This window comes from Chelonia mydas, chromosome 8, assembly GCF_015237465.2.
Source record: "Chelonia mydas isolate rCheMyd1 chromosome 8, rCheMyd1.pri.v2, whole genome shotgun sequence".
Taxonomy (NCBI): Eukaryota; Metazoa; Chordata; order Testudines; family Cheloniidae; genus Chelonia; species Chelonia mydas.
In genome coordinates this window covers 90741076-90756181 of record NC_057854.1, presented here as the reverse complement: position 1 = coordinate 90756181, position 15106 = coordinate 90741076, and the positions used below count along the sequence as shown (strand labels likewise).

The following is a 15106-nucleotide window of genomic DNA, read 5'->3' as shown; positions in this document are numbered from 1 at the left end:
ACCCCCGCCCCCTGACAGGCCCCCTGGGACCCCCGACCCATCCATCCCTCCCCCACTCCTTGTCCCCTGACTACCCCCTTCCAGGACTCCCATCCCTAACTGCCCCCCCCAGGACCCCACCCCCTATCCAACCCCCCCTGCTCCCTGTCCCCCCTAACCCCCCACCCCCGAACCTCCGCCCCATCCCACTGCCCCCTGTCCCCTGACTGCCCCCTGGGACCTCCTGCCCTCCCCACATCCCCTTACCCTTACCAGGCCGCTCAGAGCGGCAGGACAGGCTTATTTGAAAACCTGGGAGGTGGGCGGATGCAAGGCACACTGCCCGCGTGGCGGCGTAGCTGCAGCGGAGGGGGAACAGCGGGGGAGGGGCTGGGGGCGAGCCTCCCCGGCCAGGAGCTCAGGGGCCAGGCAGGATGGTCTCATGGGCTGGATGTGTCCCGTGGGCCATAGTTTGCCCTCCCCTGATCTGAAGTCCATGTGGTTTCTCAGCCACTCTCCTGGCAGCAGGGTAGAGCCCTAATACTGTTGTATAGGTTAGGAATTCAAATCCCAATGTGGGCAGGTTTTAAAAATGAATTAGTATTAACTTTTTTAAGTTCTCTCCTGGTTGTGTTTTTTTCAGTGAAATTTTTGTTAAAAAAATTGTTTTGAAAAGTTTCCATTGAAAAACTAAATACTGTATTTCATGAAAAACTGCAAATGAAACCAAATGTTCCTTTTGAAAGAATTCATGAAATATACTTATCTTTTTTCAACCAGATTGATATGGGAGTGAGAATTCTTAGGCCATCCTGAGTGTACATGCACACAGACTGGTATGGTAGGGACATCAGGAAGAGCTGCCGTCACGGTAGGATGTATCACAACAGCCAGAGCCCTTTTCCTAAATCAGGTTCCCAAATCGTCCAGTTGCTGATATTGGGCCCCCATTGGGTTATAAGAATGGAGGCAGGCAGGGAAATCTGGAGACATAGTGTACTGCAGATGCAGCCCTATATACAAGCACAGCAAACCCTAATTATTTTGAGAAATGGGGCAACGACCAAAATGTCCTGGCTTTCCCTACCGAGACAGCACACAGATCTGGTATGGCTGTGGGGAGAGAGTAACTCCCATTCTGAACTGAAGACTTAGCTTCACGTCCTTCGGAGCTTGGAATGTGAATTTCTGGAGGAGGGTGGTGAAGAACAGGAACAGCTCTATTCTAGCCAGCTGCTCACCAAGGCAACCACGCTTTCCTGAAAAGAAGACAGTTGTGCACATCAGCCAGAGGATTCTTGTCAGAACAGTTTGGGTCTCATGACAAACGAGGCATTAATTTCCCACAGCAGCAATTTCGGAACAGCGAGAAAGAAGAGATGGTTTTGTCATCAGTTCCTCCCTTCTGAGTCCCTTTTTCCTGTTTTTAGGACTAAATTTTCCTTCACTTATAACTGTGGATGCTAAGGTTTACATTAATTATAACAGTACCTCCCTAATTCCTTCTATTAATAGAAACAATCATGTCTGAGAGCTCTTGGATGATCAGCCACATCTCTGCATAGCTATCGAAGCCCTAATCTACACACATTTTTATACCAGTATAACAATGTCTTTATTCTAGTGCCTAATCTCAGTGTATCTTATTCCCCTTCCCATAACTGCATCCACACTAGAAAGGCTGTGATGTTTTAACTTATATTGATTAAAAAAAAATCACACACATAACTGACAGAAATCTAGGAGGCGTGTATACTAATATAGTTAACGCACTACAATTTCTGTGTCTAGCTGATGTCTTACTTCCCTAACACTCTCAGCTACACACAGCTGTATTATTTCTTGATTAAAAAGTTAAAATAAAATAACATAGGTGAGGTGCAATCTTTCCCTGGCCTAGCTTCTCCATGACATAACACATGGCGTGCTGAACACACGCAGGTCTCGTCAGCATTATTACTAAAGAAGGGAGCTGTGTGTCCCTGAATCTTAGTTTCTAGATAGACCGCTTAAAAAGAAAAGGATATTACATACTTTCCTTAGCCACACACAGCAAATACTAATATTGCTTGTTCTTTTCATTTGCAAGAAAGCACTGATAGACCTGTATATAAACAAGTCTTGTGCAAACCTGTGAATCCCTGGTTCACACGCATTTTTGTTTCAGGAACTTAATGCTAAGGCTCTTATTGATTTAAATTGTGTGGGATCAGCCCTTAATGAGCCCAAGTGATGGAGAATACACCACGTTCTATGGTAAAATGTTCTAAAGGTTGATTGGTTTTTATGAGGGTGCTTCAGGGATCTCGCACACTTTTATCATCTTTACCACGTTTATTACCCCTGCTGTCTCTCCCTACAACTGAAAAGAAGTGGTAAAAGGTGAGGAGGGCTATTCCTTCTGTCCTCACTCCTACATTCCCATCAAGTGAGACAGGCTACTTTCTCTTTGTGCCCATCGTAGGGTATGTCTACACTGGAGCTGGTGCACTAACACTAGAAGTGTATCCGTGGTGGCATGAGCGGCTAGCCACCCAAGTATATTCGGACGGTCTCGGAAGGGGGTGTACTCGGGACGGCTAGTCCATCCAGCTGCACGCACCACCACGGCTACACTTCTATTTTTAGCGCACTAGCTGACGCAGAGCTAGCATGGGTATATCACCCCACCAAGAAAATTACCCCTCCAGCTCCAGTGTACACATACCACTAAGGACAGGAGAGCTGAGGCCGCTCTTTGCCGTTGTCGTGTCGAGCCTTGTTCTAGGAGAGAGCACTTGCTAAAGAATGACAAGGCCTCTCTACCTATGAAAAAACTGCACAAGCTGAACCCACAAACTCTGGCCATGATTTTCATTTCTGAGCTTTCTATTTTCCACTGTGCCTCTGTCACTGATAAATGTTGTGGGTTTTTTCTAAACTGAAACAGGAGAGAGGCCAAGACTTGGTGCTATAGTGCTAGTCGACAGAGTCAGACACATCTCACCTGCAGAGAATGGCAGGAAAGTTTCTCTTTTCTTGAACTGACCATCCTCCAGAAAATGCTTAGGATTAAAAGTCTGAGGGGTTTCCCACTCATTCTTGTCAAACAGCACGGATGTCAAATTGGGAATCAAAATGGTGCCCTAAAGAAAGAGAAAGAAAGGAATTTAAACCTTCCCTGATTCCATTTTAATTGTGACCCGCAAAGAGGCAAAAAAGAAGGGGTCATGCCTTTCATTTTAATCTTTTATGATGTACAAAGAAGGCACAAAAGGATGTTTTTTTTAAACAGGATAATTTTCCAGCCACTTCTTTACATTAAATTTATCTAGAATTTCAAATCTGGCTTTCCCTGGTCTGACTAAAAATCACTTCCCATCTCAACTAAACAGGTTCATTTCCTTCACAGGTGTGATGTTATAGACCTACTAGTTTTCCCGCATCTCCTAGGAAAAACAGCGTAGGCAAGGTTGAATTTCTAATAGAAAAAACAGGCAGAAAATATATAAACTCTCAGATGTTCTCTATACAGCATAATACATCAAAAAGGAGCACAACCCATCCACCCACCTTTCTTTTTTAAGGGCCAAATTTTCAGGGATGTGGTGGTTGTTGGCCTTGAGTGATGTATATGTCTACAATATATACCTACAGGCAAACCCAGCAAGTGCTCCTGCAAACTAACATTCATGTGTGCTAAAGTTCTTTTTGCACTCCTAATTGAAGATATAATGCACTCTCATAGAATATCAGGGTTGGAAGGGACCTCAGGGAGTCATCTAGTCCAACCCCCTGCTCAAAGCAGCACCAATCCCCAACTCCCCAGATCCCAAATGACCCACTCAAGGATTGAGCTCACAACCCTGGGTTAGGTAGGCCAATGCTCAAACCACTGAGTTATCCCTCCCCCCACTCACCTCCTGCTACTGTGTGAAAATATTTCCCAAAAGTTATATTAATGAAGGGTTATTGTCAGCAGAATGGAAGGTTGCCACAGGCAATGGTCTCCTGTGGCACACTGGCTGGTAGAATGGTCCTCTACCTGGCTGACCTCCAGAATGAGCTCACTGCCCTTGAGCATGGATTTGTCCCCATTTCACTGAGGATCAGTCCACAAGCCGGAGAGGAAGAATGCACCCAGGTGTTAGGACCTGAGGAGAGCTTCTGCTGGACATACTCCGGGAACGTGGGGTAGGAATTCCAGCCTGCTCCCTTGCATGGGGAGAAAGTGTGGCTCAGCAGCATGGCTGGGTGGAGTCAGAAAGGCAGCAGCAGCTTGAGAAGAAAGCAGTTCAGAATTCTGGAGCTGCTGGAGACGAGATACGCCCCACCTGTAAAAAGCAGCAGCCGCTCCCATCTGCAGACACCAAAACCCAGACCCTCATTTAGGCACATAACTCCCACTGATTTCCAAAAGAGTTAGGTGCCTAGATACCTTTAAATCTTTGCGTCCAAGAGCCTGGCTGACCTTTCATGAGTCAATAGGCACAGTGGAGAACTTGTGCTGGACCTAATTCTTAGTCCTTTTACGATGGTTTCATGCAATTAAAAATAAACAACTTACATCATGTTTTATGAAGACAGACTGCAAAAAGTCTGCTCTAGATTCCAACTTCCTCAAAGCTTGAGAATGTGAGCATCCAAGGTTTTGGTTAAGGAATTTTAGCCCAATATAGAAATAGTTGTAAAATGCAGCTCTGGATCTGAGTTGATTCCCAAAATGCGTTCAGATTCAGAACGGGGTCCTCCTGGGTGCGAAGGTGTTTCTATCTGGGACTTTGGTTTGGGCTCATCTCCACTAATTTCTTAAACCAAGATAAGAAAGAAAATTACATTTCCTTCCAGCTTACTTTTGGCACATAGAATCCGGCCAGTGTTGTGTCACTAGTTGCCATTCTGGGCACATTTAAAGGCACGATGTTGCTTATCCTTTGCACCTCATGAATAACTGCATTGGTGTATGGCATGTTGTCCCTGTCGCCCATGGCTGGCTGGCGAGCCTGGCCAATCACTGTGTCAATCTCCACTTGCACTCTCTCTACGAAAAGAGCGGAGTTCACCATTGGTATGAGAATAAACAATATGTTCTTGAAACAACGGGCTTAAGTTGTGCAGGGTTCAGAGTTCATTGATTTTAAGGCTATACCTAATAAAGCTCAAGTCAAGCACTGGAAACAGCATCAATCTCAACATAGAGATCTGAACATACAAATAGATAAGAAAATTACAGCTGGTTAGCCACAGACAAATGCAGTGGTAAGGAGGTGAGAGGAATTTTAAAATGTAATTCAGGCATAATAGGAAGACCTCCTTTTATACCTATATGGAAGGCAAGGGGCGTTTACTCTACTTCTCAAAATCAAATGTAAAGGCATTATCAATACCGATTTTGTCCCTGTTCAAAATAGCAAAGTCAATTACTGGCTGACCCAAGAGATATCTGAGCATGAAAATATTTATCTGCTGGTTTTCTCTATCAGGCAAGACTCTCAAATTTTGTGAGCACAGGGTTATTCCAGCAGCTTTCCAAGAGTCAAAGGACTGCACCTATTTTGCATTAAATGAAGCAGATTATATCTGCCATTATTTTCAACACAGGTCCCCCCTGTAGCCTGCATCTCAAGGCTGAAGAGGATTTAATAAATCAACATTCTGAGTTCTGTGAAAAGACCCCGCTGTGGCAAGGGTTAAGGGTAGAAATTCAAGAGCTATTAAGAAGTGAGAAATATAAATCATTACCATCTACCTTGAATGTCTGGATATATGGCCATGTACAGCAGAGCCCAGCGGAGGGTTGTAGACGTTGTCTCAGTTCCAGCAAAAAAAAGATCCAGTGTGGAAAATAAGAGATTTTCTTCATGGAAACTGGGGTCGGCGTCAGCCTTAGAATAAAGATATACATGGGTGGGACTACATTAGTGTATTAGTATTATACAAAACATCATTCCAGGCTCAATTTTGCAACGTGCTGGGTGCCCTGAATTTCCATTGCCTTCAGTGAGAGTTGAGAGCGCCAGCACCTCACAGGACAGTACCATTAGATAGAAAGACTGTGCTTTTAGCACCATTCTTGAGAGTGAAAAGTTTAAGCTGACACTAGGTGTGAGCAGAGGGCCTGCTGAAGTCAAGGAAAGGCACTTCAACTGGCTTTGGGTCTGGCCCCTAAAGCACAAGGTAACCTTACATTTTTAGGCCCCAATTCAGCAAAGCACTCAAGCATCCGAGTCGTCCCACTGACTTCAGTGAGCCTGCTCTCCCCTGCTTAAAGGAAAACGTGCTTAAAGGCTTTGCTGAATCAGTTCCATCCTACCTGGGGTTTCTAACTGTAAACTAATGGCGGGTCAGATGCTCAGACAACTCAATCGGTGAGCCCTGTTACTGTCATTCTACTTCTAATTTTTAAAACAAAAAGTGCTTTGTTCCTGTTCACTTTGTTCTTTGCACTCTTACCTTTGCAATTTCCTTCAGATAACAGTCAATGAAGTCTCTGGGTTCAGATGGATTCCAGTCCCCTTTGTGCTTTGCAATCATTTCCCTCACAAAACACTTCAGTTTTTCCCAGTTTTTAAAAATGGTGTGATGGGGTCCAGGTATCCACTTCATTATGGTGGGGAAGGCGTTATACAGCTTTTGACATACAAACAGCACACAATAGGTTTTAGCCTCATTTTAGAAAAGTGCTGATTAATACACCCACATGCATTCTGCTGAAGACACCATCTTTATTAAACCACATTAATACATAATTGTATTATGGACGTGCTCAGAGCCCTCAGGACCCCAGTGTGGTAGGCACTTCATATATACATAACAGTCAGCCCTGACTTGAGGCCCCGAGAATTCAAAGAGACAGAACAGACAAAGGGTGAGATAAAGGAAATATTATCACCATTTTAGAGAGTGAGCATTGAGGCAGAGAGAGATTAAGTGACTTGGCCAAGACCGCACAGGCATCTGTTACAGAGCCAGAAAGTGAAGCTGGGTGTCCTGAGTCCCAGTGCAGAGTTTTAACCACAAGCCCATTCTTTCTCGTTAAGATATGCACTGTGTTCTCTCCGCCCACTGCTGGGCTGGTCACCGGCTACTGCTCCTATTGCTTTGGCGCCCCCTTCAGGAAAATGCACTGTATTGCCTGAGGCTGTGTGTTAGCAGCCACTTCAGATGGCTGAATGGCCACCCTGGTAATGATTCGTTGATTTACTAGTGAGGAAGGATATAAAGGTCACCAGGCAGGCTCTGTGCTTTGCCTCTCAACATGACCGCTGCTGCAGTGGCAGGATTATGTCTCATCTCAGCCACTATGCTGTGCTGAACCGGGAGGCAACAAGAGGAGAAAGGTCCAACAGGGGTTCGGTAACAACGTGTCCCTGGAAACCAGGATTGTCCCTGATTTCAGGGCCTGTGTCAGAGAGCCAGTACCATTATGAAACATAGTGCTTTGTCCCTGCAAATGGGGCCACCAGAAGAAGCTGCTAGCTGGACGAGCCCTTGACCTTGAGAGTAGGTTGGCTTTGCCTCTGGGGGTCACCTCCCACTAGGCCTGTTGCATAATAACACCCGCCATCTTCACTGCCACAAGAGTATCCAGCGAATCTACCCCCCCGCCACACAGGTCCTTTAGCCAAACCTGCCCTGAGCTCAGAGTCCAATGCACAGTGTGACAGCAAGGAATGGAGTTGCTTGGGGGTAACGAGGATTTGGCACTTTTTCTTCTTCTTCTCACCTACTCACACCTCCCTGATGCCCACTGAAACAGCCCACTGTGTCGTCAGCCCCATTAGAGGTCATGCTAAGTGCCTGTGGGTTGGTGGCACTGGCATAGAGAAGTCAGACTGACGATCTGCTAGGATAGCTTCATGCGGGCCAGGTGAAAGAGATCGGTTTCAGAGTAGCAGCCGTGTTAGTCTGTATCCGCAAAAAGAAAAGGAGTACTTGTGGCATCTTAGAGACTAACAAATTTATTTGAGCACAAGCTTTTGTGAGCTATAGCTCACTTCATCGGATGCATACAGTGGAAAATACAGTGGGGAGATTTTATATACACAGAGAACATGAAACAATGGGTGTTACCATACACACTGTAAGGAGAGTGATCAGGTAAGGTGAGCTATTACCAGCAGGAGAGAAAAAAACCTTTTGTAGTGATAATCAGGGCGGGCCATTTCCAGCAGTTGACAAGAACCTCTGAGGAACAGTGGGGGGGAGGGGGGAATAAACATGGGGAAATAGTTTTACTTTGTGTAATGACACATCCACTTCCAGTCTTTATTCAAGCCTAATGTAATGGTGTCCAGTTTGCAAATTAATTCCAATTCAGCAGTCTTTCGTTGGAGTCTGTTTTTGAAGTTTTTTTGTTGAAGAATTGCAACTTTTAGGTCTGCAGTCGAGTGACCAGAGAGATTGAAGTGTTCTCTAACTGGTTTTTGAATGTTATAATTCCTGATGTCTGATTTGTGTCCATTTATTCTTTTACGTAGAGACTGTCCGGTTTGGCCAATGTACATGGCAGAGGAGCATTGCTGGCACATTCATGTTCTCTGTGTATATAAAATCTCCCCACTGTATTTTCCATTGCATGCATCCGATGAAGTGAGCTGTAGCTCATGAAAGCTTATGCTCAAATAAATTTGTTAGTCTCTAAAGTGCCACAAGTCCTCCTTTTCTTTTTTTTTAAGTGAAAGAGACTACCCAGAAGGGGTACTGGGGTGGAGAGAGATTTGTTGGGGAAATGAGAGCCTGGTTACCCCAGTCAGGCTATGGTAGAAGTGAATCTGGGACGACATTGTCACGCTCAGTCCTGCTTCCACTGAAACTGCTTATGCTCAAATAAATTGGTTAGTCTCTAAGGTGCCACAAATACTCCTTTTCTTTTTGCTTGGGATTTTGCCATTGATTTCATGTTTACAGTCAAAATCAAATAAGTGCTACCTGGTTCCAAATAGTTCCCTGGAGGTACAAAGTCTCATCGATCAACTGCAGTAACTTCTGGAAGTGACTATCCTGATAGTCAAACCTTTCCCCAAAAGTGATGGAACAGATAATGTTGGAAACAGCATTGTTAATTTTAAAGTGAGGGTCAAAAGGTTCCCCTGGAAGAGAAAAAGAGAGAAATCGGTGTTCTTCTTGTTTCTTAGAAAAGGGGAAGAAAGTTGCTGACAGACATGAACTATTTGATGTGTATGAAATCCATTAATAAAACCTGAAAATATGCATTTTTCACACACACCCACACACTCATACATATCCCTTGAGCAACGTTTGCTGCATTTCACACAGGTCTCTGGCTTTGTTATAGTATAAGGAGGTTTTACATACATGTGATTATGAACCAGTTTCTCTCCATGGTCATTAATCTCGGCAATGAACACTTCTGTGGGACTGTTTTGTAAAGTTGTGTGGGTACATAGAGTCTGAAGGCAAGCTGACGACTCAGCATTTCATGCCATTACTGACCAATATAAAAACATGAATCCCAAACACCACCAAACTTTTGGATCCGTATCCAGATCTGTACCGTGGCACCAAGGTATATATATGTTTAATGGGCTAAGCCAATACCTCATCTGAACTGAGGGTTAGGAAAGTTCTGGATTCAAATATCATGTTTCAGGCACATCTCTGTTGTTTCACGTTCATTGACAAAGAAGAGCCACAATTTTTGATAGAACAATTAAAGTATCATTCTCTCTAGTTCTCACCTTTTTCTTCCTCAATTTCATCTGTGAGGTATCTGCTCTCCTCCTGTATTCGTTCTTCCAAGCTCCTCTTCCCCAGGCCAAAGTTTCTTAGAGTTGATAAAGCAAATCTTCTTTGTTGTTTCCAGCCATGTCCATTAGAGGTGACTAATCCTGGGGTGAAAAATGACAACTGGTGTATTCAGAGTAACAGCTGTGTTAGTCTGTATTCGCAAAAAGAAAAGGAGTACTTGTGGCACCTTAGAGACTAACCAATTTATTTGAGCGTAAGCTTTCATGAGCGACAGCTACAGCTCACTTCATCGGATACATGGTGTATTGTAACGGTCATTAGAAGATTAGAAAACTTTAACACTCCTTTCCTTTTTCAAGTTTAAGTGAGGCCTGGCTATCTTTCCACAGGATATTTTCTTCTGTTCTGTTTGCCATGATCATCGCTATTATAACTATTATATCAGAGTGCCTGGGCTCTAGCAATGGTGGGGTCATGTCCAACATGCAGAAGGTACACTTTTACAGAATGTACATAGAGCTGAGGTTGACAGAAGTAGGCCGCAATGCCGATCATGAATGAGGTTGGAAGATGCAATTTTGAGGGATTTCAGAAGTCTAAATCCTCCCACACCGACTCTTGCTGAAGGAAAACTTGCAAGGGACCATCCAGGAGGGAAGTCCATTCTACATGCCATCACAGCTCCATGGTAGCCATGTGACTCTCTGCTGCTGCCACCAGGGATGTGAACATGAGAAGTCAATGAGACATGAGCACATGTGTAAGTAGTTGCAGAATTGAGGAAATTACTAAGGCCCAGATCCTCAAAGGTATTTAGGTGCCTAATTCCCATTGATTTTACTAGAAGTTAAACACCTTTGGACCTAAGTTACTACCCCAAAGCAGACTTCAATGAGACTGTTCACGTGCATAAAGTGAAGCCCATTTGTAAGTGTTTGCAGGATCGGTGCCTTGATTATTAAAAATGTTACACCTGAAATACTTGAAGAAAAAGATAAAAAAGAAACTTACCAAACATACCGAAGATTTCGTAGATAAGAGGCATTTGTGGGCGATCAAGAAAGTATTCACCCTGATGGACAAGCACTTCCTTCACCAGCTGGAATCCATTTACAATCACAAATGTCAGGTTACCAGACTGCATGCTGAAAATGTTGCCATATTTTCCAGCAAGCTGGGGGGAAGAAAAGAGCATGTGGCTTAGTTCATATTTAATTTGTTTGATAATCAGAGCTAGAGCTCATGTGATGACTTCTTACTTTTTTTACAATTATTATTATTTATTATTTGTATTACAATAGCACTTAAGGGCCCAGCAGTTCAAGCACTGATTAAAAAGACAGACCCTTTTCCAAAAGAGATCACAACTGGATATAACAGGTGGATGAAGCATATAAATGGGGAGGAAAATGAGGTAACGGTAAAACAAGCATATCTAAGGACAATGAATGCCCTGTGCCTTTTCCTAAGGGATGTCAAAATAAAACAGACCTACTGGTAAATAATAATTATTGACAATCAGCCCACTCTAAGCTGAGAGGAGCAGACACCTTCCTGGCTGGTAGCAATACTGACTGTAGATAAGTTGCCCTTCAGTGATCATTCCTATAGTGAAGAAATCAACACTCTGGTTTAAACAAAACACACTCTAGTTCTGTCAGAAACACCCCTTCCTTCTGGCCTACACCCACCTCACAATATACTACGTAGCCCCCTAGGACACTCAGGGTGTGACTGAAAGCTGCGGAGAACAAATTACTGGCTTCCATGGAGGCCTGTGTGAAAGGAACCCATTCTAGCCCTTGCAAGGGGACGGCCCTCACAAATAACCTTCTAAACTCCCTTGGGCTTCATAAGTCACATTCTAACCCCTTATGAGCTCCCAGTTAATCACATCCTCCCTCGTAGGGCAGGGTGCTTCCAACCCTTGCCTAACTCCCCGTACTCCTTACAAGTTTTTACCAAGCCTGCATTCTTCGCAAACTTGTTTAAAACCCTGTAATTAAATTCCCTCAAGCCCTTTTGAAATGTCACTGAAAATTCCCACACAACCTAGTTCCTTGTGAACTCTTTCCAACCCCGATGAGCACCAACCTCAAACCCTACACAGTCTCTTCCAAGTCTCAGTCCTTCGATACTTGGTAACTTTTTATGAGCCACTTCTTACCTGGTAAGTCCTTGTGGGCCTGCTCCTGCACTGCCCAACCCCCTGCACACATTGCAAGCCCCCTGTCACACTCACAACTCCCCACTAGCTACCTTCAAGCCATGGTATATTGTGCACTGCATCAGACACTGCCATCCACATGTAATCAGGCCTCAATTTGCTGATACATCAAATCTAATTTAAACTGTACCCCATCACAAAGCAGACATAAACCTGGAGGATCCTACCTCCTGAGGATTTCCATGTGGAAAGGAATCCACAGATGGGACCCCCACATCCTGGACATTGGCTGAGGGAAAAGGGGTATGGCCAGAGGTTTCCCTGTGCTCTGGTGATCCCAGGCAGCAGGCTTCCGGAATGGCCCACTGGGCCAGCTCCTGTTAGTAGCTGGTACAACACAGATCAGTCTAGAGATGGCCCTAATTTATGCCAGGGGCCAGAACAGCACCAGCACAACCCCAAGGTCATGGCAGTGGAGAGGTGATGCCATCGTGAGTTGTGCCATACATTCTTCAGGTGCAGCTGAGGGCCTGACCCAGGGCCTCTCTCATCCACCAGTCCCTGGTTAAAAAAAACCTCTTGCAAACGGAACTCCTATACTTGCTCCCCTTCCCCACTTACCTTCTCTATGGTGCAATGGGGCTGTTTGAAATCCAGATGGAACATGTGGCCCACGAAGGGCAGGGGCAAAGGTCCTGGAGGGAAATTCTTCGGCCGTCTCCTTTTCATGCAGTCAGCAATCAGCAGGAACAGGCCTAAGAACACGACCAGTGTCTGAAAGGGCATGCTCTGCCAGAGCCACATTAACCCAGGGACAGCCTGCAGCAGCATCTTCCCCGGCCAGGTGCACACCTGCAGCTGTATGAGGGACGAGTGACTGGGGTAGAGGGAAACCTGAGAGCAGCAGGCACAGCCCTGCCCATCCACTTGCTGCTGACGCTGGTGGAGGACAAAGTTTCTAAGCAAAATCAACACGCCCTCAAACAGCTACACAACAGCTTTTGATGCCAGAGTCCTAACCCGGAAACCCTGCTAGAGCCCCCTCTCCTGGTTCCTTCAACTCACTGGGAAAGATTTGTCAGATTTGTCCTCCTTAGTTATAATTTCTCATTTTCTCCTGGTTCTTTTTAAAAAATCAATTACAGATTCTCTCCTCCCACATCCTCTGTCATGAGAACTATCCAGTAAAACCAGATTTTTCTCAAATCTGGTAGTCAGGAATGCAAAAGAATTTTTTACAGTAGGTGATAAATGTTTTGAAAGCATCATTTTTACTGTAATTCTTGTTTTGATGGCTTATGTTCGAGCCTGATGCCGCATTCTCTGAGCAATCAACTCCCATTGTCCTCCATAACAAGGTTTTTTTTTTCTTTTTTTGGCTCCCCTCACCAAGGTATTGGGCCATTTTACAATTATACATTTACTGGCCATTTCATTTAAGAATGTAGGCCCCAGGCCTGCAATGAGATCGAAGAGGGGGCCACAGTGATTAGGTTACATTATTAGAATTGAACATACCAACTGCAGTAGTTCCAAGAGGCCAATCAGATGGGGACCCGTTGCACTAGGTGCTCTACAAACATACCATAAACGACAGTCTCTGCCCCAAAAAGCTTGCAGTAAAAGGCAGCAGGTCAGGAAACGAGCCCTATTCAGAAATGGTGCTTAAGCACATGCTTAACTTTTTAAGCACAGGCTTAAGTCTCACTGAAATCAATTAAGTATGTACTTAAAGCTAAACAAGTGTGTAACTCCTTTCCTGAAGCAGGGTCTAGAAGCTGGTGAGCTTCGGTGATTTAATTTCCAGAAACGCTGCCATGGTGCTATTGGTAATGTTCCCCCTATATTGTTGTGCGTCCATATTCTCCCATATGTGTACTACTCTACCCTTTGGCATACACAGCAATTTGCTGTATTTAAACACACACACACACACACATGCACACAGAATCTAAGTTTTAAATGGTTTCATAAGAATATTTACATTTTTTAAAAAGTGGACACGGGGCCAGATGTGCAAAGCGAGCACAAGCTGGCTTCCATTTGAGTGCAATGCTACATTGCACATTCACTTTTGGGAAACTGGTGCCTGTGTGTGCAGTACAGAGCCTTCACACCCACAGGCTGGACAATTGTTTGGGTACGTGTCAATTGCACCACTTCTGGCCACGCAGCTGTTTCTGTGCATGCATATACCATCTTTGGGGAAATTTGGCACATGGTGGGAGCCACCATTAATTCAGAGCCAAACACAGGAGAGTGGACCCATTGATTTCAAAGGGATTACTCACGTGACTAACTATTCAACAAAGGTAGTGAGAGGTTTAAAAAGCTAACCCTAAATGTTTGGATTTTTTTTGAATGATTTTTTTCCTGCTATCAACAATTTCTTTTAAAGAAAAAGTTAAATCAATTCTTCTTTGCTATGGAATTTAATGAGAAAGCTAAAGACTATTTTCATTTCCCTGGCATAAGGACACACTGTGGGTCTGATCTACAATGGGACCACTCACATGAATAAACTCACATGTTTAAGCCTTTACAGGATCAGACCGTAAACTTTCAAAACTCTTTCTTCTTGTCATTGGTTCTCTGTCCCATTTTGCCTATGAGTGATGTCAGGAAGGAAAAGTTATAGTAATGGGCTGGTTCTGTGTTTGAAATAGAAAATGAAATAGACCAGGCTTTGCATTATGAGCTACACTTGTGCCTCAAACAAATTGTGTGCATGTATCATAGGTAAGGTTGCTATCTGGATGGTTTTTACTCTGCCTGGCTGGTATTTGCGGTGCCTTTTTGATTAAAAGATTTAATCTGCCATTTGTGTTTTCATGTCATAGTGCTCTACAATTCACACCCCTGTAGTCTGCACTGTGGTGCTGTGTCAGGATAAGGTAAGACACATGATTAAAATAACCTAAAACTACACATACATGCGCGTGTGTGTGTGTAAACTGTGTTCCTCTAAAACCTTTTAGAAATAATTAGCCATAGTCAGCACTAGGACCCTTTTTATTGTGGGGAGAAGGGGGAGTTGGCCAATGGCTGATTTTTCTTTGCCTTGGAGGTGGTAACCCTAATCATAGGTCTCAAATGGACTCACATGAAATCGAATGTATATAGTGAACACAAAGAGTAGCCCTTAAAACATCTGGAACATCCAGATCCCTTACATTTTTTCTTTAGAAAAATTATGAGATTCTAAGCACAAAGCCTTAATTAAAAATGAACTAGGATTAAAATGATCAAAGTACAGCTCATTCGCAAAAT

General features: G+C 44.1%; 1 protein-coding gene across 2 annotated transcripts; it reads right to left on the bottom strand.

Annotated features, from left to right (window-relative positions):
- Positions 1 to 265: 265 nt before the first annotated feature.
- On the bottom strand, positions 266 to 12788 carry LOC102936353 (cytochrome P450 2J2). 2 transcript variants are annotated; one of them, XM_037907625.2, is made up of 9 exons: positions 12458 to 12788; positions 10690 to 10843; positions 9660 to 9809; positions 8890 to 9050; positions 6412 to 6588; positions 5708 to 5843; positions 4812 to 4999; positions 2966 to 3104; positions 266 to 1238 (listed from the first exon to the last, which is right to left on the bottom strand). In XM_037907625.2, exons 1-9 carry the CDS (start codon positions 12665 to 12667, stop codon positions 1063 to 1065), a joined length of 1491 nt encoding a protein of 496 aa, XP_037763553.1. In that variant the 5' UTR covers positions 12668 to 12788; the 3' UTR covers positions 266 to 1062. The 2 variants fall into 2 exon arrangements, with proteins under 2 accessions (XP_037763553.1, XP_027677325.2); XM_027821524.3 differs by having other exon boundaries at positions 10681 to 10843; positions 12458 to 12787.
- Between the last annotated feature and the right edge of the window lie 2318 nt (positions 12789 to 15106).